General features: G+C 42.7%; 1 protein-coding gene across 1 annotated transcript; it reads right to left on the bottom strand.

Moving 5' to 3' along the window:
• Positions 1–1066: 1066 nt before the first annotated feature.
• Positions 1067–25754, bottom strand: LOC108042593 (retinal homeobox protein Rx). Its single transcript, XM_044460200.1, is given in 7 exon segments — positions 1067–2031; positions 2632–2797; positions 15792–15958; positions 16489–17466; positions 17469–17624; positions 22849–22995; positions 25106–25754. Coding segments are annotated over 7 exon segments (2748 nt in total). The 5' UTR covers positions 25491–25754; the 3' UTR covers positions 1067–1282.
• Positions 25755–25979: the final 225 nt, after the last annotated feature.

Here is a 25979-nt window from a genome sequence, read left to right as displayed (position 1 = left end):
ACCTACTGCTAAGTGGCCACCATTTCCATTTCCCTCGACAATTTCTGTGTAAACGCAGAGTTTTATTCCCATGTTTTGCGCTTCATATGCAAATGGGTGAGATTTTCCGGCTAGATGTTGTGCGTGTGATAAGCGCACCTGATGTAATTGCAGGCAATTATCATTGCGCCGAGGTCCTTTGAGCGAATTGTGACGCTCATGTGGGATTTGCCTTTCTTTCATATACCGCTATATGGTAGCTAAAAGTCCTGTATCGAACACTCAGGACTTGTGGCTACCATATAACTACCCCCTGGTGTGGGCAACATGCTTGCATTTTAATTGCCCGCGGCGTTAATCAATTATGATTTTATTCGTTTCTTTATTAGATCCAACTGCGGCTACTGCACCTGTTTCAGCCCCCTCCCATGTGAGTCCTTTGTTTGTAGTGCATTTAGTCGTTTTTAATTGCATTTAATTACTGCTTGTCAGCATTTTCTGCTCGATGTATCCCGATTTTCTTATTAATCAACTCATTAAGTAGCCTTGAGCAAGTGATCAATGGAACAGATAAGCACTTATAATTGGCCCGACAAGTTGGGTTATTGATGGCTGAGGTCCCCTCAGATTACCTCCCTGATTAGCTCCCCTGCTAATTGAATCCCTTTCCAGAAACTTTCGGAAATCTTGTGATAAAAACGTGTCATATTTATTGTGCGCTTGTGTGCTTTGAACAAATTATATATCAAAACAATTTATCGACATTTTAAAAAAACATAATAAGATCAAGGATTTTGTAGTGAAGGTTAGTTCAATTTTAAAGCAGTTCACTTGATAAAATTAAGCTTAAATTAAACTTAATTAGTGAAAAATTTGTTTGTTTTATTAACGTTTTTTAATAAATTGCTTATGATTTGCTGTCAGAAAAAACAAATAAAAAGAAAGAAATATTTGTTTATGATAAGTAAAAATTCAAAATTAAATGGTGATGATATAATATGATATAACAACGGTATCGTAATTTAGCCCCTCCCAAGAGAAACACAAATGCTTTGAGCTAAAACTTGTCATATTTATTTTGTGCTAATATGCATTAGGAATAGACTTCTTCATCAGCCATTTTTCTTTGAAATAATTGAAATTTTACAAATACACTTTGCACATGTTAAGTTGACAATATAAGAAACTGCTTCAGAATAAGTCCTTACAACACGAAATTTACTAAACTTAGAACACACCTAGAAGATGATATAGGGGAATGGGTTTTTGATTGGAGCTGAACTTAGTTAGGAACCGTCGAGGGCTAGACAATGGAGACCATGCCCTTGTTCAGGTTGTCCAGGTGCTCCTTGGCCTTGATCCTCAGCGTGGCGATCGAGTTGCTCCGCATGTCCGCCGGCGGGGTAGCGGAACTCTTTCCAGCCGGAGTGGGCGGAGGCGGGGGGCTGTCCCGCCCCACGTCCAGCAATTCGATGTTGGCGCTGGCCGCGCATTTGTCCAGGCTGCTGCCCGGATTGCTGCTAGTGCTCCCTGCGTCAAGGTCGCTGCTCAGGTCGCGTCCATCCCCGTTGGAATCGGCATTCCCGATGCTCAGGTTTTGGGGCGACATGCAAATGTCCGGGCCACTGCATTCCAGAGAGGCCGAGGAGGAGGACGACTGCGAGGACGAGACGGCGGCGGCGACGGCGACGGTCGTTGACGTCGAACTGGGCGGCAGGCTGCTGTGCAGGGGGTTGCCGAGGGGGGTCACTCCGTGGTGGGGCGAGCCCAAGGACGTCGCATGCGGCGACATGCGTGACAGGTGCGGCGAGAGGTGCGACAGCGGTACCACGTGGTGGCTGGCATGCGGGTGGGGCACTCCGTGCGGCGGTGGTGGTGGCGGTGGCTGCGGCTGACCATGCCCGCCGTGTCCGACGTGCGGGGGCGGCGGTCCGTTGTGGGCGTGGTGGTGACCCATGGCCGCCAGGCTGCTCATGGTCAGGTTGGCGGGCGCCAGACTCAGCGGCGGCGTCAGATAGCTGGGGTACACCGTTTGGGGATGCGACAGAAAGCCTACGGGCAAAGAAAAGGAAAGTGTGGGGTAAATTCCTGTTGGAAATCGTAATTTTGTTTTTAATTATTTTAGTAATTAGAGGAAAAACATATAGTGCTGACTTTAAATTGTATGTTTGTTTGTGCTGACTTTTAATAAGAGAACAAAGAATATAAACCTTTCTGAATAATTTCTATATTCACTATAGAGAGAGTAAAAAGCTTGTTTTATTTAATAAAAAACTTTCATAAGATAATTATATTATTAATCAAAATTAAGTTGAGAGTCCTTCAATCTTTCCGTAACCCTACAGGGGTTCCAATTTTGCTATCATTGCATTTTATTAACTAAAATATTAAAACAATTATATTGGAATCATTTTTAAAGTGTCTCATGCATGCGTCTGCGTTGATAATTACTGATTCTATACTTTGTTAAGTAATGTCAGAAAATAATGTGCCTAATTATGATTTTATTTGCATTCCTGCAATCATACAACAATTTAAATTGCTCATCAAAATCTATGAGTCAAGTAAAACTATAAAAGATTTTGGGTCTCAAGTGACGATGCATTGGTCATTGCTGATATAAACTTTTCTTGAGTAAAGGGTAGTTCTTACCTGGCAGGGCACTCAGCAGCGGCGGCGATAGCCAGGGATCCACTGGCAGTCCGGAGGCACCGCATCCCAAGCGATGCGGCAGTTGGGTGAAGTGGGTCAGACCCAGGCGAAGACTCTCCGATTTCTCCTGGCGACGCCATTTAGCGCGACGATTCTGGAACCACACCTGTAGAAAAGCAATGAGAAGTAAAGAGATGGGTTAGCTAATTGGGTTGCTGGGATAGAGAGCACGGAGCAATTAAATTAATCACTTGACAGGAAACGCGCTAATTTAATCGGGCATTAAGCAACAACAAAAACAACAGCAACTAGGAAGGCATTTTCATTTCGAGGCAGAACAGAGCGATTAATTAGAAAACGGAAAGCAGAAGCTGAGGGGAAAAGCGGAAAGAGCTCCACAAAAAGAGAGCCAGAGCTCCAAAAGAGAGAGCCGCACAAGACAAAAAGCAAAATGGCGGCCAACGCAAAATTGTTAATGAAAACACAAGCCAGCACACACACACACCTACACAGGGATGCCAGCAGATATACCCACCCATACACTCACACCCACACACAGACAGGGAGGCAAACAAAATGGCTGAGCAGCCCCCACACAAACTCACCTACACACACGGCGAAAAGCACCTAAAGTAACGAAGGAAATAAAATAAAATTCAATTAGTTGCCTTGGCTCTAATTAGAATTATCGCAACAATGAGTGTGTATTAGTGTGGCTGTCTAATTAGTGGCACAGAAAAAAAGAGCGGGGCAGAAAGTGGGGGCTATAAAAGCCATCTAGGGAAAGTTTTCATGGCCCCCAGCCTGGTTATAACCCCCCTTAGCTCCCATTTTCTGCTGCTGCCACGCTCAAAGTAATTAAATGCAATTTGCGCAAATTAATAAGAAATTATTTCTGATGGAAATTTCATTACCATGAAATAAGGTTGTTGTTGTTGATGTCGTTGCTGTTTTTGGTTGCTGCTCCTGCCACAAGGACATAAACAACCATCTATAAGTATCTGCGCATCTGCGTGTGCGAGTGCGATGGCTTGTGTGCTCTGGTTTCAGTCGCTCTGCGGCTCTTTAATTAAAGATAATGGTGCGTAAAATTATTTTCGTTGCCCCGAAACTGATTTGCAAAACAAATTTGCCAGTCGGAAAATGCAATTTGAAATGGCTTAATTAAAAATACACTATGCAGCCAGAGGGAAAATTTTGAAATTGCTTACGACAAGGAAGGTGGAGCTTCTTTGAAAAGTTATTTACCTAACTAGTTATAAACTATGCTCATTTCTTTGTATTATCAAAAAACATTTTTTAACAAATTGGTTAAAGAAGATTTAAGCAAATTGATAAAACTCTTCGAATTAATGATTGTGAACTACACCAAACAGATTTTAAATCATGTTCTAATATTTTTCTTTTTTTTTTAGTTTAATGAGAATTTACAAAAAAATAAAACATTTTTAAAAAGTTAAAATCATCTTTTCAATAAAATTTGAAATCATCCAAGTAGTTATGAAGTAGTAAGTGGTAAGGGCAGACTAAACTATTTTTATTAATCTACAAAGAAAATTATTGGGAAAACTCAAAAATAGGAATCTATATAAACTGTTTAAATTATTAAGAAGATGTTCGAACATTTTTATTTGGCTTTCGAAATCCTATTTTATTTATAACTTAGGATACTCATTTCATGCTAATCAAAAGGCAATCAAATCCGTTCAAATTAGAGTTGTTCCTTGATTATCTTTGAATATCTGTCGGATATCAATTAGCAGAGCAGACAGGCAACAATAACAAAATGGTTCGTGCCGCTGGCTTCCCTTTCCCCATTTGCATCCCCTACTCAAACAAATTGAAATCCCATTTAGAAAGTCTAATTTCCTGTCTCTCAAATCTGTACGAAGAAAATAAATTAAAGTTAGCAGCTTTAGGCCACATTCAGCTCCGCACACTCAAGCACACACACACACACACATACTCAATAAGAGAGGAAAGGAGTGGCAAAGAGGGAGAAAGAAAGAGAGGGCCTTTGCTGGCTGTTATAATTTGAGTTTGTGCTTCTTCATTTTAATTAAATCATCAAAATCAATTTTGTAATTTCCATTCATGGCGCGCCATAATGAAAACCCCCTATACCACCCAAAACAGAGAAAAAGAGAAAGCTCTCTCTCTCTGGCACGCCCACAAACATCATAATGACCTTTAGCCAACACCGCACTCATCCACCCGAAAGTTGGCAAAATTGTCTGCTTTCATCTTTGGCTGTTGATGCTCCTGCCACCCACCTACCACCCATTATCCACCACCCAGCACTCTACCCCTGCCCCTCGCCATGACATGGACCAAACTCAATTTTCCACCCCATAGACACAAATACAAACAGGCTCACACACACACAGGCATCCCCATTTTCAGCCATTTTCAATTTTGCTACATTTAGCCGGTTGTGTCCTCAAACAGGTCCCATCCACCCACCCAAACACACAACCACCCATCCACCCACCCAAACACCCACCTATCGAGCAGGCCTGCAGCAATTTGGCATTCATGTGGAGCACGCGACTCACCACAAGAACCCCCCGCCCATCAGGCAACCACTTTTCAACTTTAATCTTTTTCATAAACTTCACATTGGCAGCAAACAATTTGCGACCCCCGAGCACCCCCTTCTGCAACCCCCCTCCACCCTGTTAACATCATCATTTTGCTCTTCCTCTGGCTGTGTCATTCTACCATTTTCCTTGTCGTCTTCTTTAATTTTGTTCGCAGCAAAGTTTTGCCGTTTTATTGGAAAACTTCTGCCGCAAAGTGTCGTTCCACCCAAAAAAAAAGGGAGAAGGAATAACCCCACATAGATGTAGAAGTAACTCACACAGCATTCAAGGCGTATACGCAATGTGCGTTCTTATCCTCTCTCTCCCCCTCTCTCTATCTTTCTCCCTCGCTCTCGGCTAGATGCGGCCCTCTCTTTCACTCGCTGTGTGGCAGAAATTGCTTTTCGAATGTTTCTGACAGTTTGCAAATTGGAAAATTGACTTTTAACACACAAGAGCTTCAGCAGCTTAATAAAACTGTTTGCAACTTGTAGAGAGCGGGGACCCCTGGGGGGTGGGTGGCTAGGAGGGGTGGCTCAATTGTTGCAGTTCGACTTGATATTACATAGACCTTGTTGTTGGATTATTCATACTTCCGCTTTTGGTAGGTTGTTCGGTCTTGGGGCAGGGGATTCTGGGATAAATTATTTCTCAAAATCATTGCCTGAGATTGGCCAAGAATACACAAAGAGTAGGTGGGCAATCCAAAAACCAGGTTTATGTAAAGATTAATAAGAAAACTGGAAAGTTGTAAGAAATGGATCTAGCCAGTTTTCAATTAGATTGGTTTTCTGTTATAATCGCTAGTAATTGCAGCTTAAGGTAAAACTAATTTTTCAGTTTTACCACAAGGGCTTATCCAATATTTAAAAGCTAATATTTATTATATGAATTGCTCTACAATTCAACGCTTAAGCCAATCTGGACCTACGGCTCCCAATTGTGGGGAAACGCGAGCAGCAGCAACATCGACATTATTCAGCGAGCACAATCAAAAATCCTGAGAACTATCACTGGGGCACCTTGGTATGTTCGGAACGACAACATCCACAGAGATCTTGGCATTCTACCCGTAAAAGATGAAATATCAAAACAAAAAGCCAGGGCTTCCATCCGGACCCGATTGCAACGCAATGACCTTCCAGCTCAGCAATAGTTATTAGAGCCCCTAAATTTTCGCGCCAGTCACCTTGACTGTCAGATAGCTTTTTAATTTAAGATTCTATATACTTATTGTTAGTCTCAATTCAGAGAAGATCCAATAAATAAAATGCAAATGTTAAAAAAAAAAAAAAAAAAAATTATATTTAAAATGAAAATATTTTTTTATCGGAATTAAACTTGTGTGCCTTTCAAATATTTCTTAGTATATTTTATGGGATATAGAAAACGGAGTAAAGTAGTAAAGCACAAAAATTCGATTTAAATTAATGGGGAAAATATGTATTTCACAGCAACAAGACAGTTACACACTGATGTGGCAATGGAAAGAGTAAAACGCTCCCATACCTTTTATATCTCCCAATGGGGGGCACCGGAATCGGATCGTGCGATCTACTTCTAAACTCAATGCTACCTTTGGCATAATCATTACGCCGGCAACAGGACTATAATTATCCCAGTGCCGCCCGTTTGTCATGCAATTCAATCAAATTGATTGAAAACTCGATGCCATCGAATGCACTTTGTTTGAGCTGGTTCTCGTTGGCGATAGGCGAGCTAATTGCATGGAAGCGAAAATATTGCCCAGCATGTCCTGCAATTAGAGGCCCAACCCTAGGGGCTGTTGGTTCGAAAGTCGGGGCAGGACAACCCGTTGCGTTCAAGGATATTGATAGCGGCGCCTAAGGTAATAACCCAAATGCAAACTGCATGGGAACCCCGGCCGCTCCTCGCGCAAGCTTTAATTCAATTAAAAATCCTCAAATCCTGGTTAGGGGAGCCTAATTATAGGGCTGTCCAGGTTCCAGACAGCGACAGACACGAAGCATTCAGTCCTACTCAATTCTTTCAGGGGCTGTCATAATTCCAGCCCGAACTTGGAGGGACAAAGCCGCAGCGTGGAGTCCTTGCCCTGCTAGTTTATGACATGTTTTTTATTCCATTGTTGGCTTTTAGTTCCGGCCCAGGACCCTCTGAAACGAACTCAGCCCAAGCCAGAAGCTCGGGCATCCTGTTTCGGTCGCTTTGTGCTATTCAGGACAAATTAGAGCAAAGACAAAAGCTTTGACGACGGCCACAATCCGCAAGATGTTTTAATTAGTTTGGGAGCCGACAAGCGTATTGATTTACACTCGAAGCCGCCGTTTGCTCCTTCGTTCAAGGGAATGAAGAGATTGGAGCAGCTTATTTATATTTCAGACGAAGACTTTACCATTGTCTATATTGAATTTAAAATTTGTAAATATTTTGCTTAATAATAATTTTAATTTTGTTATTAGAGGAAATAAAAGAACTTGTGATGCGTTTTGAAAATAGTTCTTTAAAATGTTAGTGCTTAAAGAAATTGTTCGGAAAATTTTACTGTGAAGTTAAAACCGTACTTTTATGAGTCATAAAATTGTATTTTATTTAGCTAAGAACGCATGCAAGATTTACATGATTTTGCAAGAAACGCAAATCCAAGTTATCAAACTATCAGCATTAAGCACTATACAAGTATACAAAATCAGAAATCTTGTAAATGAAATGACCTTTACTCCCACACTTCCAGCTCCGCCCTTTCAGCTTTTCACACTCCCCACTCGCCATTGCTAATTGCAGTCTTATTTTTCCACCGAGAACCCTGTAATCGAAGGCCAAACACGCGACAAATCTTGATTCTCTGACAGCCGCAGACTCGAACAGCGACTCCGCCTCGAATGTCGCCATGAGAAAAGGAGGAAATCGAGGAAAGCGCTCCAAGGAGAGCGAACTGCCAATCCGACACCCACTCGATCAGGTCTCGGGTTTCCTTGGGATTGCCATTGTTCCATGCGGAACTGACTTTGGCCAGGGAAATAGCAGGGGAGGATTGTTTGCCGGGGCGTATTTGCGCGCAGCCACGTGGCACCCTGTATTTAATTAGCTATTTATTTACTCGCTGACATGCCGGGCGGCATTCCGAGCGAAAGAAACGGGCGCACGCACAGTTAATAAGCAGTTAAATCGGCTACAAAGGACGACAAATACCAGGCTCCTGGCGGGGTTGCTTAGCCCAACTGTCACACGGGGTTCGGGGCACTTCCCGGCCTTAGTCCCTGCCACTTCCCAGGCACAGGGACAAATTTCTGTTGACGCATTTTTAATTTGCAACAGTCTCTAGGGCCCTGGGGGGATCGAGCGGTTGCCACGCTCAATTTGAATAATTTCTGGGGACACATACAGATTGAGGTGCACTGCAAAAAGCAAGGAAAAATTATAAGTAAACTACTATTTAATGCCACATCAATTCAACCGCTTTGAAATCCATTTATTCTTTGATGAAGTGTCTATAACTAAAGTATCGATTATCTGCGGATTTAATTTATTTTTGTTTGTATTTTTATAAATGATTATTTGCACTGCCACAGATCGAGACTTAATAAAAGTTTTAAATTTGTATAAAAGAGGTACACGAAAAACAAGATATTAGAACAATAAAAAACCGTGTGTTGGTAAATTGGATTATTAATTTAACATTATTAGTTTCTATGCCTATAAAATGGATTTCCTACTCGCCTTTAAATAAACATTTAAAAAGTGTTTTCCTTTAACGATTTTTCTTCTGTGTATGTCGGCTTAGTTTTCGGGAACTGCCGCATTCAAAGTTTGTCCCCTGATAACTTAATTATAATTTGCGTGCTCTCGAAAATAATATTGTTATAGTTATAGTTATTCCACCTGCCAGCCGAAGCGAAATTTGTTTAGGTGATTAATTAGCACGTAATCAACGTGAATGAGCGGACGAGGCCAGAGCTTGGAAAATTGTTTAAGTGTTTTGTGATTTATGCAGTCGCAGGAGGAATATGTTTTGGGAACGCATAAAACCAATTAGCAGGCAGCGGGAATTAATTAAAAGCGGAAAAGCGAGCCGAGAACGGAATTCTGAGTGCGGAGGAGTTTCTTTTGTGGCCCCATAAAAATGATGTCTGAAATTATAATAAGCCGCTTGGGCCTGACATAATTAGCGTACATATGTGGGCATGCTGCTCTCACCCCAGCGTTGTCAAAATAAGCATTTATATAAAGCTGATTAAGTCAATTTTACGTATCGCATACAAGCCAGTACATCAGTCCCCTCTTATGTATTTCTACCTGTCTCACAGTTTGGCTTGGAAATTCCCTTTTTTTGGGCCTGGGCATTATTTTGATTGACTGTGGATCGAAATTGAAATTGTATTGTTGCTGCTAATTTGACAACTTAAGCCCAATGCTCATTTAAACTGACAGCAGAGAGGCATCGGAGTATTTCGATGGGACAGGGGATATAAGGTTCATCATTCCCTGATTACACAATCCAAAATCAAAGTCATAATTGAATCTCGCTCGGAACTGTAAACTGGATTGAGTGCATCCTTGACATCTGACACAGGCCCGTCCTGTGTAATGCAATGAAAACATAATACTCGAAAGCACCCGCACTTTGTCCTTTATCCTGTTGCCTTTTGACTCCGAGAAAAAAACACTCGCTGAAGCGAACAGATGTGCAACTCATTACAAAGCATTTAGGCGTTCAAATTGAATAATATTCATAATGTTCCCATCAGCGAGGGGTGTGATGGCCTCTCCAAATAAACCACCCACCGGCAACCCATCCCCTTTTCCACTTGACACTCGAGGAGTTCGGGGCTGGCGGAACAGCTGCTCTCCTGGCTGTTTTCTCAGAGATCCAAGGAGTTTGGCAAATGTAATTTCCCATAAAAAAGGCCCTGACAAAATGGGAAATAATTTCATTGTAATTGTAATTGTCTTCGCTTGATTACATTGGTTTATATTTTATTTCGCTCTAAGCCAAACAAATGGAGTGGGAGTGTTGAGAGCGCAGCAATCCACGATGTCAAGTGAGGCATATTTCGGGGGTGGAAACCACCTCGATGGAGGGTGAACCCGAGGGTTATATGATTTATAATTTCATTCCGTTTGATTTATGCATTTATATTAAAATGTGTTGACAGGTTACGGTGAATTTGAGACAACTGAACCCAAACTAAAACAAATCCCCAGCACGTGGCCCGACTACACACCCGATTCCGATTGTATTAGCCATCAGGTGGAGGGCGTGGAAAAGCGCAATCATAGTCGAAGTCCTGGAAAAGCAAATACCCAGCACAAGGACACGTTTCGCAGCTTAAACTGCGAAAAGGATGCGCTGTGCAAACGCGAGCTTCGCATGAAAGGCGGCCGCGTAGTAGTAGGCTGCCTTTAAACTCTGCCTCGGGCTCAGACACTGGAGACAACAACACCCTTTGGCCGGGCCAGGACATCAGACCAGAGCCAGACCAGGACCTCGAGGACACGGAGAGAGCGGCGCAGAGCAAACTCAATAAGTCGCATAAAAGAATGAAATTGGATGCCATCGCAAACAAACACAAACGATGCCGACAATGTGGTCCTTGCCAGATCCTTCGGCATCTCCGGCCTGGAATTCCTTTGAGCCGCCCGGCAATTGCGTCGTCATCTTCCCAATTCCCCTACTCTGCAGCTTCTTCTATCTGCTATCTGCGCTCTTCGCTTTGGCTTTCAAGTTTAATTAATTGCGACACGGATTCAGCGTGGGCGTGTCCCGATCGCAGAAGGCTTTCTTCTCCTTGTTCGAAAAGAGCTTCTAATGAGGGTTAATTGAAAGCGGCAAACTTCTGTGAAGAGTACCCCGTCAAGATTTTGGGTTTCCTCTTGCACCCGATACCTTTTTTTTGAGCTTAGTCAACTGTCTTCAATTAGAAATGAGTCGGCCCCATAAGTTTGTGGTACATTAGAGGTGGGTTCGTGAGCGAGTTATCTCGACTGCTTCAGTTTAAGATACATCAATTTATGCAAACCTACCTGGCAGCTTGTTTTACGAACAATTAAAGCGCTTTTAAACACTCTTTTAAACACTACGGGAAATCAATATAATATAATTGCTAATAATTTAGAATAGGTGCAATTGCCATACAGGTATTCCTTCAACGATATTAAATGTATGGTATTAAAGTTGCAGTAATAATAGCTGGCTAAAAACCTCAATTTACTAGTACTGGTACCTACAAATCATTATTGAAATATTTTTATTTATTTGCATAAGCAATTTTTACACCCTAATTCCCGACTACATGTTAACCCCATGCATGTCAACTAAATTGGCCTTCTCATATCAAGTGCTTGAAAGTTTCGCTCAAGTTTTCCTTTGTTTTGGTTGACAGTTGATCAAAATACATTTTAATAAACGGCAGATGTGTAACTCAAGCCCACAAGTACAAGCCCGGACCCTGCCTAAATATATTATAAGCCCGAGTTCCGGATAGGGCAACCCCCTATCCCCGTCAGTCTTTGTGACCTGACATTTATTTACCCTTGCGGTGGCTTTGTTTTCCCCGGCTTTCGTTCCTCCTCCTGCGCTTCATTGTTGTTGTTATGCCAAGGTGGCATAATGTGTTAATTGCTTTGCCCACACCCACCCCCTAACACCCTCCGCCCACGCGAACGGCACTTGAAGGCAGCTGTCGCTTGAGTCCGATGCATATTTCATTTGCCATTTAATTATATCAACGGGAATGCTTGAAAAAGTAAAATGTTCATTAACTGCTCTGGCCACACTGGTTGAACGGACGCAAATCAGGACAAGTGCCTAATAAACGGTCCTAAAAGAGCCGGCCACTCCCCAAAAGTCCCCGTTGAGATTGAGGTCCTGCAGGGACCTCCCCATGACAATAAGTTAAATAAGTTTGAAAGCTTTTCGCCCCCATTTCCAAGACCCAGTGGGACCAGCCTACTTAGGCATTCAATGGCTTTATTCATTCGATTTGATGACCCGCACAGGACATTCGAGTTCCCGATGATGGCGATGAACGAGCTTGTTTGGCAGCCGGGCCAGCGATCGTTTTCATTATTAGATTTGTATAGGATTTCATGGGGCCGGGGGCACGGAGTGGGTCTAAACAAATGAACCTAATATGCATTATTATTATTGCATGTGAAAACGAAAGCGTTGTGGGAGGCGGGGAGGGTAGTTGTCGATAAAACGGTCATGCAAGCAAACGAATGCCAAAGTTGAAGTAAATATTCAATAAAAAATAATCGAAGCAGAAACCAGAACGAAGCGAGCACACAGCGAAATGAGCATATAAATGTGGAAATGTCGAGGAGGGAAATCCGAATTCAAGCTCCGGCTCAAATCCGAAGGCGAGGGCAAAGACGCAGGCCAAGTGGAATGCAATAAAAATCTATTTTATTTGTTAGTGAAATGACATTTTTATTTGTTTGCTGTTTATGCACATCCACTCTCGCACACTCACAATCACGGATATAAAGAATGCCCCGGGCTGTGTGTGTCACGTCACACATGTCGTATGAGCAATATATGCAGATAAATAAACTATTACACAGGATTATTATTTGCTTTGGCGCAGGATATTTTGACAGGTTTACGATATTTAATCATTTGACTATGCAAAATAATTGACACAAACTTTTGCCTCCGTCTTTTATCTTTGTTTATTTTTGCTGCTAATAAACCCAATAAAAATGGTCGTTTCACATGGAAATAGTCATGTTTATTTGCCTAACTAAACCAAGACATGCAGGAACTCTCCTCCACACAATACTCACAATATCTTTTTGCCATCCAACCCCCATCACGATTCGATTTTCTGCGCTCGGCCATGGCAAATTAAGTTTTAATTAAACTCTTTTGGCCCCCGGTTTAATGCGGCGTGTGATTGAGTCGACTGCCGGCTTTAACCCTTGACTGAGCGCCAGACAACCCTCCCGGAGGAGGAAAAAAACCACACTCAGCCCTGTCAGCCAGTAATCCAAACAAATGTAATTGTCATCTCCCAGGACATATGTTGCGGCTCTCAGGGTCTCGGTGTTTTAGGGGAAGAAGCGATACGAAGCCACGGCAAGTGTTAATGATCGTCTAGCTATGCTTTTTTGCGCGTTAATCTGCCGTTTAATTTGCTGGCTTAACGCGTTTTGTTTTGGTTACCATCGCCGATAATACCCGAGCTTAGACTGCTCAAACCCTTGTTTAATGGCTGTTGCCCTTACCCTGTTTTAGTTGTCTTTTGGGCCGGGACAAACCACAAAATGACACAATTTCAATTGGACTTGCATAGTTCGGGCCCCTGTCTGTCAACGAATATTGCCATTTAAACAACAATCAAACAAGCCACAGAGAAATTCATTCCATTGCCATACACAAAATGCAAAATCCAATCAAACTTTTTAAACAAACATTTAACAAATCTATTACAATGCAATGACAGCAACCAAAAACGAAACCGACGAAAAGTGGGCGACCAAAGCAAAACCCTGAAATGAACTCATCTAAACGAGAAATTCTATTTGGTGGATGGCCGACTGGGTTTGCAAAGAAACAACTCAGTCAACTTTGGTTACATTTTCTTTTCATTTTTTTTACCAGCCTATGAGTGCGGGTGAGTGTGTGCGAGCAAACTTAATCAAAACAAATTTCCACCTTCAACGAGTTGCACACCAAGCAATTTCCCAGGCCCAGTCAAAGAGGAAAAAAAAAAAAAAATAGGAAGCAAAGGAGTAAAAACGATAACTAGAACTTCATGCAAACTAACCGCAAATACGATTACAAACACACAGGACGGAGGACGAAGGACGAAGGGCAGGGGCGGTGCACCCCACTAAATCGAAAAAACCAGTCAAAGGGTTGGAGAGCTCGTTTCGGTTCCTGCTGGCATAATTTGAATTCGTGTCAATTTGACAAAGTGACACATGAGGGCCAGGCCCAGAAGGAGAAATTTTTATGCGATTTCGCTTCATTACTTTTGTATTCCGTTTGTGCGGCCGGGCTATAGATACACCTATAAATACGTACGGCATTTTCGGTATTTGTTTATTTATTTATGTGCTGTGTTGTGTTGGAGACGCCGACGACAGTGTCGCCAACTCTGGCTCTGTGGGCACGATAATGTTTAGTCAATAAAAATGATTTGTCGGCTGAGGAAACGAAACGAAATCGTGAAATTTGATATGTCCTTTGCATTTACATTTACCCGGGGGGTTCGGTGGTTCCCGTCTCCGTTTTTTACCCCACCCCCCACTTGCGGTTGCAAAACTATGCCAATCGGTTGGTCCACTCTAGAAGTTGCAGCAGCCTCAAGACAGAGTCCTTTTTCTGCTAACACCCAACTACACAGAAAAATACTACTAAAGATTGTAAGATTAATCGTAGGCTTAAATAAATATTGAAAAAAATATAAAGTAAACTAAAAAGCTGAATAAGTAAATAATAACAATAAGAATCTCGTATGGGTTATTTACTTAACCCAATTGAGTTCTTATAATTCCCAAGTTGTTGTTTGTGAGATGCACTGTAGAGCGCATTCATTGAAATATTTCATAATTCAAAAGACCTTTTTAAATATATTCAAAATACTAATTTAGCCTGGATCAACATATAAAATCAAAATTTATTACCATACTTGACTCATTTTTTTTTGTGTAACACCCACGGTCGCCCATCGATAGTTCCTGCCGCTGCTTAAGCGTATTTTATGCTACACCGCTGTGAATGGAATTTACGAGGCGCCCTGCCCGTTCACGTCACAATTTGCCACCCGAAACGAATGGCTGCCAGACATGGCATCCCGCCATATCGCCACATTTCCACATTGCCACTGCTTCAATGTCTCCGAGCATAAAAGCGCATAGTCGCATAAAATGCATAATTCTCTCCGAGGAAGAAAAGGAAACTCATTGAATGGGCCACAGACCAACTTGAGAACTCTTTCGGCGTTGTCATTTCGCTATTGAGACATAAATTGTTCCATGCACTCGGAGGCAAGTTATGCGCAAAGTTTGACAATTATTATTGATCTTAAGGGAGAATCGGCTGGGGAATGAAAATCATAAATGAATGATTGAGGGAGTTATGGTAAAATAAAGGTATTTAATTCGTTTTGGGCTTTCCCCAATAAAGGGGAATCAACCAAACAAAATTATTTTCAAGAACTCGTATCTTTCTAGCTTATAATGTATTTAAATGCTTGAAAGCTAACTAGTTGTATATAAGGTGAAAAATCCATTAAGCTTAGATGGAAATTTTAGTTGCTCAATGAATAAGTCAATCAAAAAATGCAAATATCCAACTCCCCTTTCATTAAGGATCCTCCGGCCATAAATTCCTGCCACCCAGTGGAAATATCTATGCATATCTAGCACCTTTCCTTCACAAGAGCTTTAGATTGAAGGGACGGTAAACAGAGGGTACAACTTAATTTCGTTAAAATAAATAGCAAACGGAAATTATTTAATTTCCGGAGCCTGGCTGGCGGTTACTCCAGCTGCAGACACGTTGATTGCACAATTAGCTGGGGTACGGGTGTAAATCACTCCCAGATACCAGACAAAACAGGAGATACAGCGGGACTGGAGATGACTCACCTGGACGCGGACCTCGGGCAGGTTCACCTTCATGGCCAGCTCCTCGCGGGAATAGACATCGGGGTAGTGCGACTTCTCGAAGGCCCGCTCAAGTTCATGCAGCTGGTAGGTGGTGAAGGTGGTCCGGTTGCGCCGGTGTTTCTTCTTGGCGCAGTTATCGTCTTGGCCTGCCGATTATAACACGGAAAACATTCGATATTGGGTCAGTAAAATAGTGTTTCGATCATTTCATTGTCCCTAAAAAACTAGTGATAAATAACATCATTATTAATAACATATGAATGCTCAAAAAACCAAAAAACACGTTTTTTAATTACTTAATAACTGTTTTTGAACATATAAAGAGAAGGATATGGAAATACCGTATAATTAAGATCGCGTCATTTCAATACTTAATACGCAATTAATATTGGAAAGTATCAAGGTGCTTATTGATTTTATTAGCAGCGGTAAATTTATGTTAATTTCGGTTACAATCATATAAAAGTAATGGTTGCTGATAGATCTCTACTTTAAAGGCATTTCTATTTAAATGTCAATTTAAAGGTGGCAGGTTAAGTCTCTTTATACTAAGTTTAAGCTGGGAAAAGCAAAATACTCTTCAGGGGAAGATTCTCATTAATACTCCCAACCTATTGCATTGGGGATATTTTAAAATTTGTAGAGCTAATTATGCTGTTCAAGGATCTGTACCCACCCTCGTCGTCGCTCCCGGAAGTGATCTTCTCGCCCTGCTCGCTGCTGTTGGTCTGGTTGAGGTCCTCGCTGGAGGCGCAGCTGCCGTTGACCAGACTGTCGCTGTCCGCATTTAACCGCTCGCCGTGATCGCCGGAGTTGTTGCTGTTGCCGCTGGGATTTCCGTTGCCGTTGTTGCGAAAGTCATGCTGAAAGCCCTGCTGCTGTTGTTGCAGTTGCTGCTGCTGCTGCTGGTGATGCGACTGCTGCTGCTGCTGTTGCTGCTGCTGATGATGCACCTCCTCCAGGCTGCGAGCGCGAATGCCGTAATTGCCCCCCATTTGGCCATTGGCCAATTTCGGCTCATTATCATCACAGAAGACGCCGGCGGACTTGCGCTTGGCGGCCAGCGGACCACGTGGCGCCGGAGTGGGCGGCGAGGTCACATCGAGCTGCAGCTTTGCCGCGTCATCGTCGTCCTCCTCCATGTCGCTGGCGGAGGACATTGAACGCTCGTCGTAGCCAATCTGCGACTGGGCGAGCGGCGCCGTCTGGGAGTCCAAGAAGTAGGCACCTGGCGGCGGCGGAGGAGGCCCCGCTCCAGTGGGCGATGACTTGGCGTATTTGCCATGCTGGTTCTGCTGGCTCTGCTGCTGCTGCTCCTGCGCCTGAGCGGCCAAGGCGGCCAAGTGCTGCTGGTGGCTGCCGAAGGAACTGGGTGGCAGCGGGGTCGGGGGAGCGGAGCCAGAGGCTCCGGGCTGCAATTGATTGGCCTCGACCATCTGGTGCATCGAGTTGAGGTAATTGCCCGCCGCCTCCTCCTGGTGCCCGTAGCCGTGTCCATGTCCCTGGCCGAATCCAAAGGCATTGTGGTAGCCGAAGGTGGCATGTCCATGGTGCGGGGTATGGCTGGGGTGCGTCGGGTGTCCCGGCTGCCCGGGCCCCATCTGCTGTCCATGGTGCAGGGTCGTCGCATTCGGGACCTGGGCCTGCTGACCCCCGGCGGAGTTGGGGGGCCGTAGGGCAAGCCTCCTCCGTTCTTCGCGTGCTGCTGCAGCATACTGGCCATGTGGTTGTCCATGCTGCGCAGCTGCGTCAGGGTCATTCCACAGCGCAGATCCGTGGCGTCTTCGTCGCCCAAGGAGGGGTCAATGGCGCCTGGAATGACAGCAAAGGTTAAAAGGAAGTGAGAGAGTATAAAGGATGAACGGTGTAGAAAAGGGGTAAGATTTCTAAGAATGTTCGGTAGGTTGGAGCAGCGAAAATTATACAGATTAAGAAGTTGGGTGGAAATAAATAAAGCTAATATCTTGGTTCAATTGCGTTCATTGTATTCAATCTTCAATAATTCACCTAGACGACGGAGGCAGTTTCACACGAAAAATCCCAATTTATACATTTAAGGTTTAATAAGCGATTTCGAGTTTTATTACTTTGAAGGTGTCAATTTATAATACAAACGTAAATGTATTAAAGATAAATATTACTACATACCAAACGTTTATGATTCACATTTTATTAATCAATATTCATATCATCATGTCAAATGTTCAGAATTGATACTGAAAAAAATTTTAATAAATCGTTTGCTACTTTTGCCGACAGACAAGCATTGAAAATAATTTTACAAATTTATAATTTAATATAATGTTATTAATATTTACTTCCAAGGTTCATTTTGAATTGAATAAAATAAATTCCAGTTTGGGGTGCAGCTTAGACTTGCAAAGGCTTGAACTATTATATCAATTAACCCGGGCTATATAAGTGCAGATACTATTATTAAGTGTGTAATTAATAGATCACGAACAATTGTTTATAGAACGTAAAGAGGTTGAGTTTTCCCCGTTCTCCCACGCATTCTGCCACCTGATTCGATTTTAATTAGTGTGCTCAATGAGGCGGGAAGAGAAGTCATAAGGCTGTTTGCCAACTCGCTGGCTAAAAGCCGCGCAGCCCGTCTAATAACAACGTGTTATTTAATTTGGTGGTTGACGGGGGCCAATGGAAGCCTTCTACTTGCAGCGGGTCAAACCTGTTAACCACCCACCCACTAATAAACGGCTTTCAATTAGACGCCTGGTATTTACAATGTGAGGCAATAAAAATTCTGGGAAACCAGAGTCGGAACTCGGAGGATCGCGGGGGCGATGGGGGAGTTCCAGATGAGGCGGTATCGGTCCCTAATGGGCGTTCCAACTAGCGCTTGTGCATATCACGTGACATGCAAGGAAGTCATTAGTTTAGGTTTTAGGTCTTTAGGCGGCGTTGGAAGTTCTGGGCTGGATTTGTGTAACCGAATTCAATTTCTGTGTTAAATTGCCTTTTGGGGCAGGGCCGATTCGTTGAATCGAAACAAAACCAATTACCCAGTCAGACTGGGAAGTTGCTACTCGAGAATATCTGTAATTATTTGATAGTCTTTTGGGTAATTGCTTTTCGATGTAAGTCCGTTTGGAGCCCGTTTCGCTTAGTCGATTGTCTAATGTAATTATGCACCACATCGTTCCGATTCGGCTCAGTCCGATTAATTGGGTCAACATTTTGGCTAATTAACTTTAAACAGCAGCCAAACGAAGATTGTAAATGCCCCGAATTAACCTCTCCGAGCGTTTTCACCAATCAATCGAAATTTACACGCCCAGCGTGCGTTTTATTTTGAGCCACTGTGGTGCTAATGAAATTAACAACGAAATTCGTTTTGAAAGCCTCTGCAAATGAAGTAGCACAAAAGATGCCGGAATGGTTTTATCCGAATGTGAGCCACATGAGGCGAGAGACAGTAGCCGCACCACCCGACCCTCTTTCCCCTCTTTCCCCCTCAAATCCCTCGATCCACCTCAATCCACCAAAAACACACCGCTGAGTTGGCCCACACGGAGTGCGTGAGTTAATTGCGTGAGCAGCGAAAAATAAAAGGTTAAAACAAAAGTTTTTCTGCCTGTTTTGGGAGGGGCGGGGGGAAGTTTCTCACTCCTAAGCAATTGGCCAAAGTGTGAATGATGTGATAGATATATATCGTAGGGAATATGTGGCAGTAAATCACGAATTTATATGACAGAAATGACTTTTACAGAAATGGTAAGAGTCAGCGACGGATAGGCTTTTTTTCAAATTTCACTTTAAGTGAAGTTACTAATCAGTTTTCTATACTGCTAAATTAGTAGAATGGAACCAACTTTTAAAGTTTGTTAAACAATAACTTTTATAAATATTTACATATTTAATATACGAAAAAAACAGAATTTATAGATAAGCAAGGGCATAAAATATGATTAAAATATCTTTAAATATTGGTTTCGAGACCAGGCTTACAAGGTAAAGTTATAGTGTTTTAAAATTGCAGATTTGTTAGAGAGATATCTATCATCATAAGTAATTAATTTAATTACCCTAAAAGGTTATAATGGCACACATTTCTAGGAAGCAGAGATGATATTAAATAAAAAATAAATTCTACAACTTTAAAGCTTCTCAGCAGTTCCGAAAATAAACCAGATTCAAGTCTCCTAATGGTGAATGAACCGCCTTTAAAGCCACTTCCCATTCACTCAGGTTCGATGGCTTGTACAGACAAGTTGGGTATTCATTCAGTACTCAGCATAACAAACTGATCGACACATCAATTAAGAAATGATTTCCGTGCGCTCTCCATTAGCTTGGCAAATCAAGTTGGCGGCTAGAAATTTGTCGGTTGTTAAGGCAACAACATTTGATTTTGAATTTCAAGACGCGATTGTGAATGCTAAAAGGCTTAGATAGCTACTGAGAAAATTTCTCTTAGGAAGATGCTAGACTATGATTAGAATAGAGACTCATTTTGCTCTAATTTGGCTTGTGTTTCCGACGAATCCAGTTCGATGTGAGGGATAAATTGACGTTAATCGCGTCACTTCTGCTTCGCCCCTGCCACTGTCCCCTTGCCCAAGTCTAATCCTAATGATGATTTGACAGTTTCCCATTGTTGGCCCAATACTGGGCCATTAGGCGGCCTAATTGATATGTTATTAGCCATGCCGCGTTTCTAAAAGTCATGGCCAGAACAGGTAGGGGCCGAAAGGAAATGCACATTTCGACTGGTTTCTTGTTCGCCGGAAGATCTTTGCAGCCAGATGAGAGACGCGATATCGGATTCATATCAAAAAGCGAAACAAGCCATAAACAAAACTGTCAATCACAAGTGCTTGTTTTCGGGCCAGGGGTGTTGGGAGGAGTAGGGGCTATGAAAAGTGGTAGAAGCCACAAAAGCAGCTAATAAGACGACGCCGACGCACAGACACGCATTAAAATCATTAAGACGCCTTAATGCTCAATTTAATGCCGCGTCAACTGCTTAACAGATCTCGTGTAGATGGATCGTGAAGGGGATCACTTCAGTCTGTCTCTCCCCGTCTCTCTCTCTCTATCAGTATATACCCTTCTCTTTTGCTCTTTATTTAAGCCTATCTTGCTCTTTCTCTCTTTATTTTAGCCTATCTTGATGGCAACGATGCAGAGCAGACAAACTTGCTTTCTTGGCCAAATGCACTTGTGCCTCCTGCGCTTTTAATGATTGTTTACATCTCAATTTCCCCTCTCACTCTCTGGCACTCTACCCATCTCTTTCTGTTGTGGGACGCCACCGTTGCCGCCAGCTGTCAGTTTAAATGCTTTTTGACGGCTTGTGTCTGGCCGCCAGTTTAATTACGGCTTAAATGCGAATCGCTGTGAGCTTGCCTTGCAGCTAGCCCCTCGTAATCCCCTTTCTCCTACTCCGTCCCCCTCTCCCCCACTTCGATTTGGCCACCCCCCCTCTAATTAGCCTGCTTCTAATTAATTTGCGGCCATTTAACCTACGCTCTTGTTGTTGCCGCTCAGCGCCATTTTGATTTGCTCTTGATGTTGTTGTCAATTTGTTTATCACGCTGTTGTTGTTGGCTGTCCAAGCTCTTTAGGAGGCTCTTTACTCTATTGTTGGAGGTGTCTGTTTGGAGCGTTTATGAAACCACTTAATTGAATTAATTGTAAATGAACTTGCTGCTAATTGTTTTGTCTTTCTGTTGGTGAATTGAAAACTGTTGATTTGGCCATTTGAAATTGCTTTTCTTAATTAGTGAAAGAGATACTTTAAATTTGTTTGGCACAGCCAAGATATATTTTATACTTATTGCGATTTAACTAGTTTATTAAGGGAAATTCTTGTTTAATAAAATTCGTATAAAATTGATAGCTGGAATCCATTTTGTGGTATATATTAAAATTGAAATATCTGATTAAGGGACTTCGAAATTTGTAAAATGTGCCTAAGCTTAAACTTAAGTTACTTGAATATTAGAATCGTATCAGGTAAAATGTAACTATTTCGACCCCATAAAGTACATTTTTATATATGTTTGTAATGATAAGATCTTCTAAATTTATTAAAATGGGTTTACATGACAAATCTTTTAAAAGGGCATTAACTACGCCGTTCTTTACTCGGAACACCTGACTCAAATGTTTTTTTGTTTGGTCGAATTGTGTTAGATACTACCTTTTATTGATGTATCTAAAGTTTATTCTTTCAGTAAGTAGCTCACTACATAAAGGTTATAATGAAATACAAAATCATTGTAAGATTTTCTGTTTACCATTTAAGACTTAATCTATTCATGAAACAAAAAATCTTAAAAGAACATACAATTCCTTTGTTAAATAGCAACTCCCTAATTTCTCACCTCGCCGCTTGGATGATCCAAGGACTCAGCGCTATGGAGTTATGGCCATAACCATAATCGCAGCAATATCAATGCCCACCCATTTTTCGCAAGTCTTTGCCAATTTCTGGCCTGGGCGGTGGGCGTGGTCGAGACGCGGGAGCGACAATCGCTTGCCGGCAATCAAAACAGAAGCGAAATGAATTATAAATGACGTGCAGAAGACTATTTTTGGCACCCGGCTGACGGGGAGGAGCCGTCGCCAGCTGGCACCACAAATCCCCACTATAATCCAGTTAAAAAGCCTTCAAAAGTATTCACTCCCCCGCCACTAATAGAAGTTTAAATTGGCCCCAAGAAAGTGGAGGAGGGATTCTAATCCCATCTATGACTTCCTTTTCGCCATCGTTTCGTTTTCTTCGCGAGCGATTACCGCTGACTGATTGCTTATCAGCTGTCGTGCATCTCGAGGCGTTGCCAAAGTGCCAGTCCCGACGCCACCACCCACCACCCAACCGCCCCCTCCGAACCACCTCCCGCCTAAAGACCACCCCCTGTCAAGGCTAATACAATTTTGCGATTGTGTTTGTTGATTCCATGGGCTGCGAGCGGGTAATTGAAATCGATTTGCCCTTTATGACAGCGCCCACCGATCACGGCTAATGGGCAAATAATGCCGTTGGCTTCGGGCCCGATTTGTGACTTACCATCGCTGACCGATTCCGCGTTTCTGCCATTTCCAGTGCCGTTGCGATTCTTCAGGCCGAGAATGGCATCGATTGTGTGGCGCGGCGTTAGCGTCTGTCCGCCCGATCCGAACTTCCTGGCATTATCCTTCAGCAAGTCGTTGCTATCTGCGGGTTACAAAGAACACACAAAAACACATTTATATGCAGGGAGTGAGACCTGAATTAAAAGCCTGTTTGCCAACAGTTTGCCAAAGTCAATTAGGCGCACGACAGCCCAGTGACTCTATGCAAATTTGTCAGCAATTTCGAAAGTATTAAAATTTAGTCCAGTCCACATACACACAACTTTATTTGCGATTTTAACGAGCTAAAAGCTGTAATTGCGACCTGGACTCGCCAGCCCCCTCCCCCTACCATAGTAGGCCTCCCCCTTTCCCCTCACCTAATGGCCAGTTGTCACGACGGCATGCTGGAAAGTAGGCAACATGTTGCCTGATGGCTTTATGCATTTTTAACGAAATTAAAACAAACTGTGCCAAGTGGCGAGTGGCCGCGGAAAGTGCAGCGGAAAAATCCCTTTAATTGCCCCGTCTTGCAATTAGCTTTTAATTTTTCTCTCAAATTTTCCGCTGTGCATGTTAATGCACAAAAAAACATTGCTGTGAACACGCACACACTCAGGCATTCATGGGGCCAGAGCGGGATGGAGAGATCATTCTGGAATGTCCGTGTCCACCAGCAATTTGTGTTAATTAAATCTATAATCAAACAATTGCAAGTCTTTTCCGGCTAAGGCCACACATGGAAAAAACAGGACCTTAAATCACTCAGCCAAACGGCACTGAAATAATAGGTGTTGGTCTGCTGGTCTTTAAATATTAGTGTTTACAGATTTATGAATAAAGGTATTTATTAATTTTATACTGTAACATTTTCTTTTTTTTTCAAGTTTAACCCATGTATTTTTAATTACCTAAAAAAGAATCCATTTAAATTGCACAATCGATTAAAAAGTAAATAAAAACAAGAAAGGAAAGCTAACTTCGGGCGGAGCCGAAGTTGATATACCCTTGCAGAATACTCTGTAAATTATATTCTCCAAAATTATTCATATGATGCATTCTTAATACTCATAAAAAATCCCAACTTATTAACTTTAAAAACACCAAAGTTATGACATTTCCAATCGTTCAGTTATATGGCAGCTATAGGATATAGTCGGCCGATCCTTATGAAATTTGGTAGGTCGGATTGGCTGGCCAAATATAACACCCATAGAAAATGCCAACTTCCTAACTTTACAAACACCAAAGTTATGGCATTTCCGATCAATCAGTTATATGGCAGCTATAGGATATAGTCGGCCGATCCTTATGAAATTCGGCATGTCGGATTGATTAGCCAAATACAAAACCCATAGAAAATCCCAACTTCCTAACTTTACAAACACCAAAGTTATGGCATTTCCGATCGTTCAGTTATATGGCAGCTATAGGATATAGTCGGCCGATCCCGGCCGTTCCGACTTATATACTGCGTGCAAAGGAAAGAAGGGTGTGTGCAAAGTTTCAATTCGATATCTTTAAAACTGAGAGACTAGTTCGCGTAGAAACAGACAGACGGACAGACAGACGGACAGACGGACAGACGGACAGACGGACAGACGGACAGACGGACAGACGGACAGACGGACATGGCTATATCAACTCAGGAGGTGATCCTGATCAAGAATATATATACTTTATAGGGTCGGAGATGTCTCCTTCACTGCGTTGCACACTTTTGACCAAAATTATAATACCCTCTGCAAGGGTATAACAAACACATCATTTCCTTAAAAACAGTTCATAAGATAACTATTCTTTCTAAAAAAAAATCGTCTAGATGATGTCAATATTAGTTATTCATAATTTCTGGAAAATATTTCTTAATCAAAATAATATATTTTTTTCACAATTTACTTGATTTGGTTTGCCCCTTATCCCTGTTTTATTTAAAAAACTCAATTTTGACTACCAGATTTCTTTTTTACTACTGTTCTTAAAAAATAAATATTATTTAACTCGAGATTCCTAATTTACTAAGCTACTGAAATTAGGTCAGAAAGTTATTTTATCAAAAACGTTATGAAAACCAAAGAGTATGCTTGAATGAAAAAACCATCCACAATTTTTCTGAATTCCAATTTGAACTTAAACGGAAACAAAAGTTGCTATCAATTTTATTTCAACTTATGAGGAGACCATCAAAAATTGCCGTCGGAAGAAGAGCTCACCTTCCGCCGAGATCACAGTGTTGTTGTTGGCCACATGGGCGGCGTAGTGCTCGTGGAACTGCTCCAGGTTCTTGAACTTCTCCACGATCATCTGCAGATTCTTGGCATCCCGGACATTGCCAAGCAGGTGGCGCAGGTGCTCCAATTGCTTGGGCGGGAGCTTGTGATTACCGCCGCCCTGCTGCACCAGCTGCTCGAAGATGTGCTGGAATGTGGCGGCGGTGTTATGGGTGGCCGCGGAGGAGTTGTTGGCCGCTCCACCTGGACCACCAGGACCACCGGGACCACCCGTTCCACCCGAGTTCGCTCCCGGCTTGGCAGCTGGCGATCCAGGCTGGCCAGGAGCCACTTCGAGGGCGGGCGGCGTCGAGGCTTTGATATCCATTCGATACTAGGGCAAAAGTACTTTATCGGCAATGATATGTTTGATCACAGTTCAGGCACCAACACACACACACAAACACAAATTGTATTTAATTCGCTTCCAGAACTTCCTTCACTTTTCCTCTGGCTAAATGTCAAGCATTTTTCAGTCACAAGCGGCGAAAACTTCAGCTCCGAAACGAGACTACCAACTACCGAAACCGTTGCGCACCGAGCCAAGGCAGAGTTGGCAATAAACTCGAAAACAGCGACTGTGGCCCGCTGACGGCTCGAGTTTCCAAATCGAATTGGAAACCGGTTGAGCTCACCACATCTATATATAATCAGTGTTGCCGTGTGTGTGTGCTTCTAGGGGGCGGAGCCATCGCTGGAGAGGATTCGAGAGCGAGAGCGGAAGAGAGTGCGCAGGACTCGCAGGGTGGCAATCCTCTCTTCGCCGGCACGGGTCACAATCGTCCTCCCCAGCCCATGCGATCCGGAGTCCGGAGTT

Source organism: Drosophila rhopaloa, unplaced genomic scaffold, assembly GCF_018152115.1.
Source record: "Drosophila rhopaloa isolate 14029-0021.01 unplaced genomic scaffold, ASM1815211v1 contig_115, whole genome shotgun sequence".
NCBI classification, from domain to species: Eukaryota; Metazoa; Arthropoda; class Insecta; order Diptera; family Drosophilidae; genus Drosophila; species Drosophila rhopaloa.
Note: the sequence above shows the minus strand (reverse complement) of the source record. Positions and strands in the feature narration are given on the sequence as shown.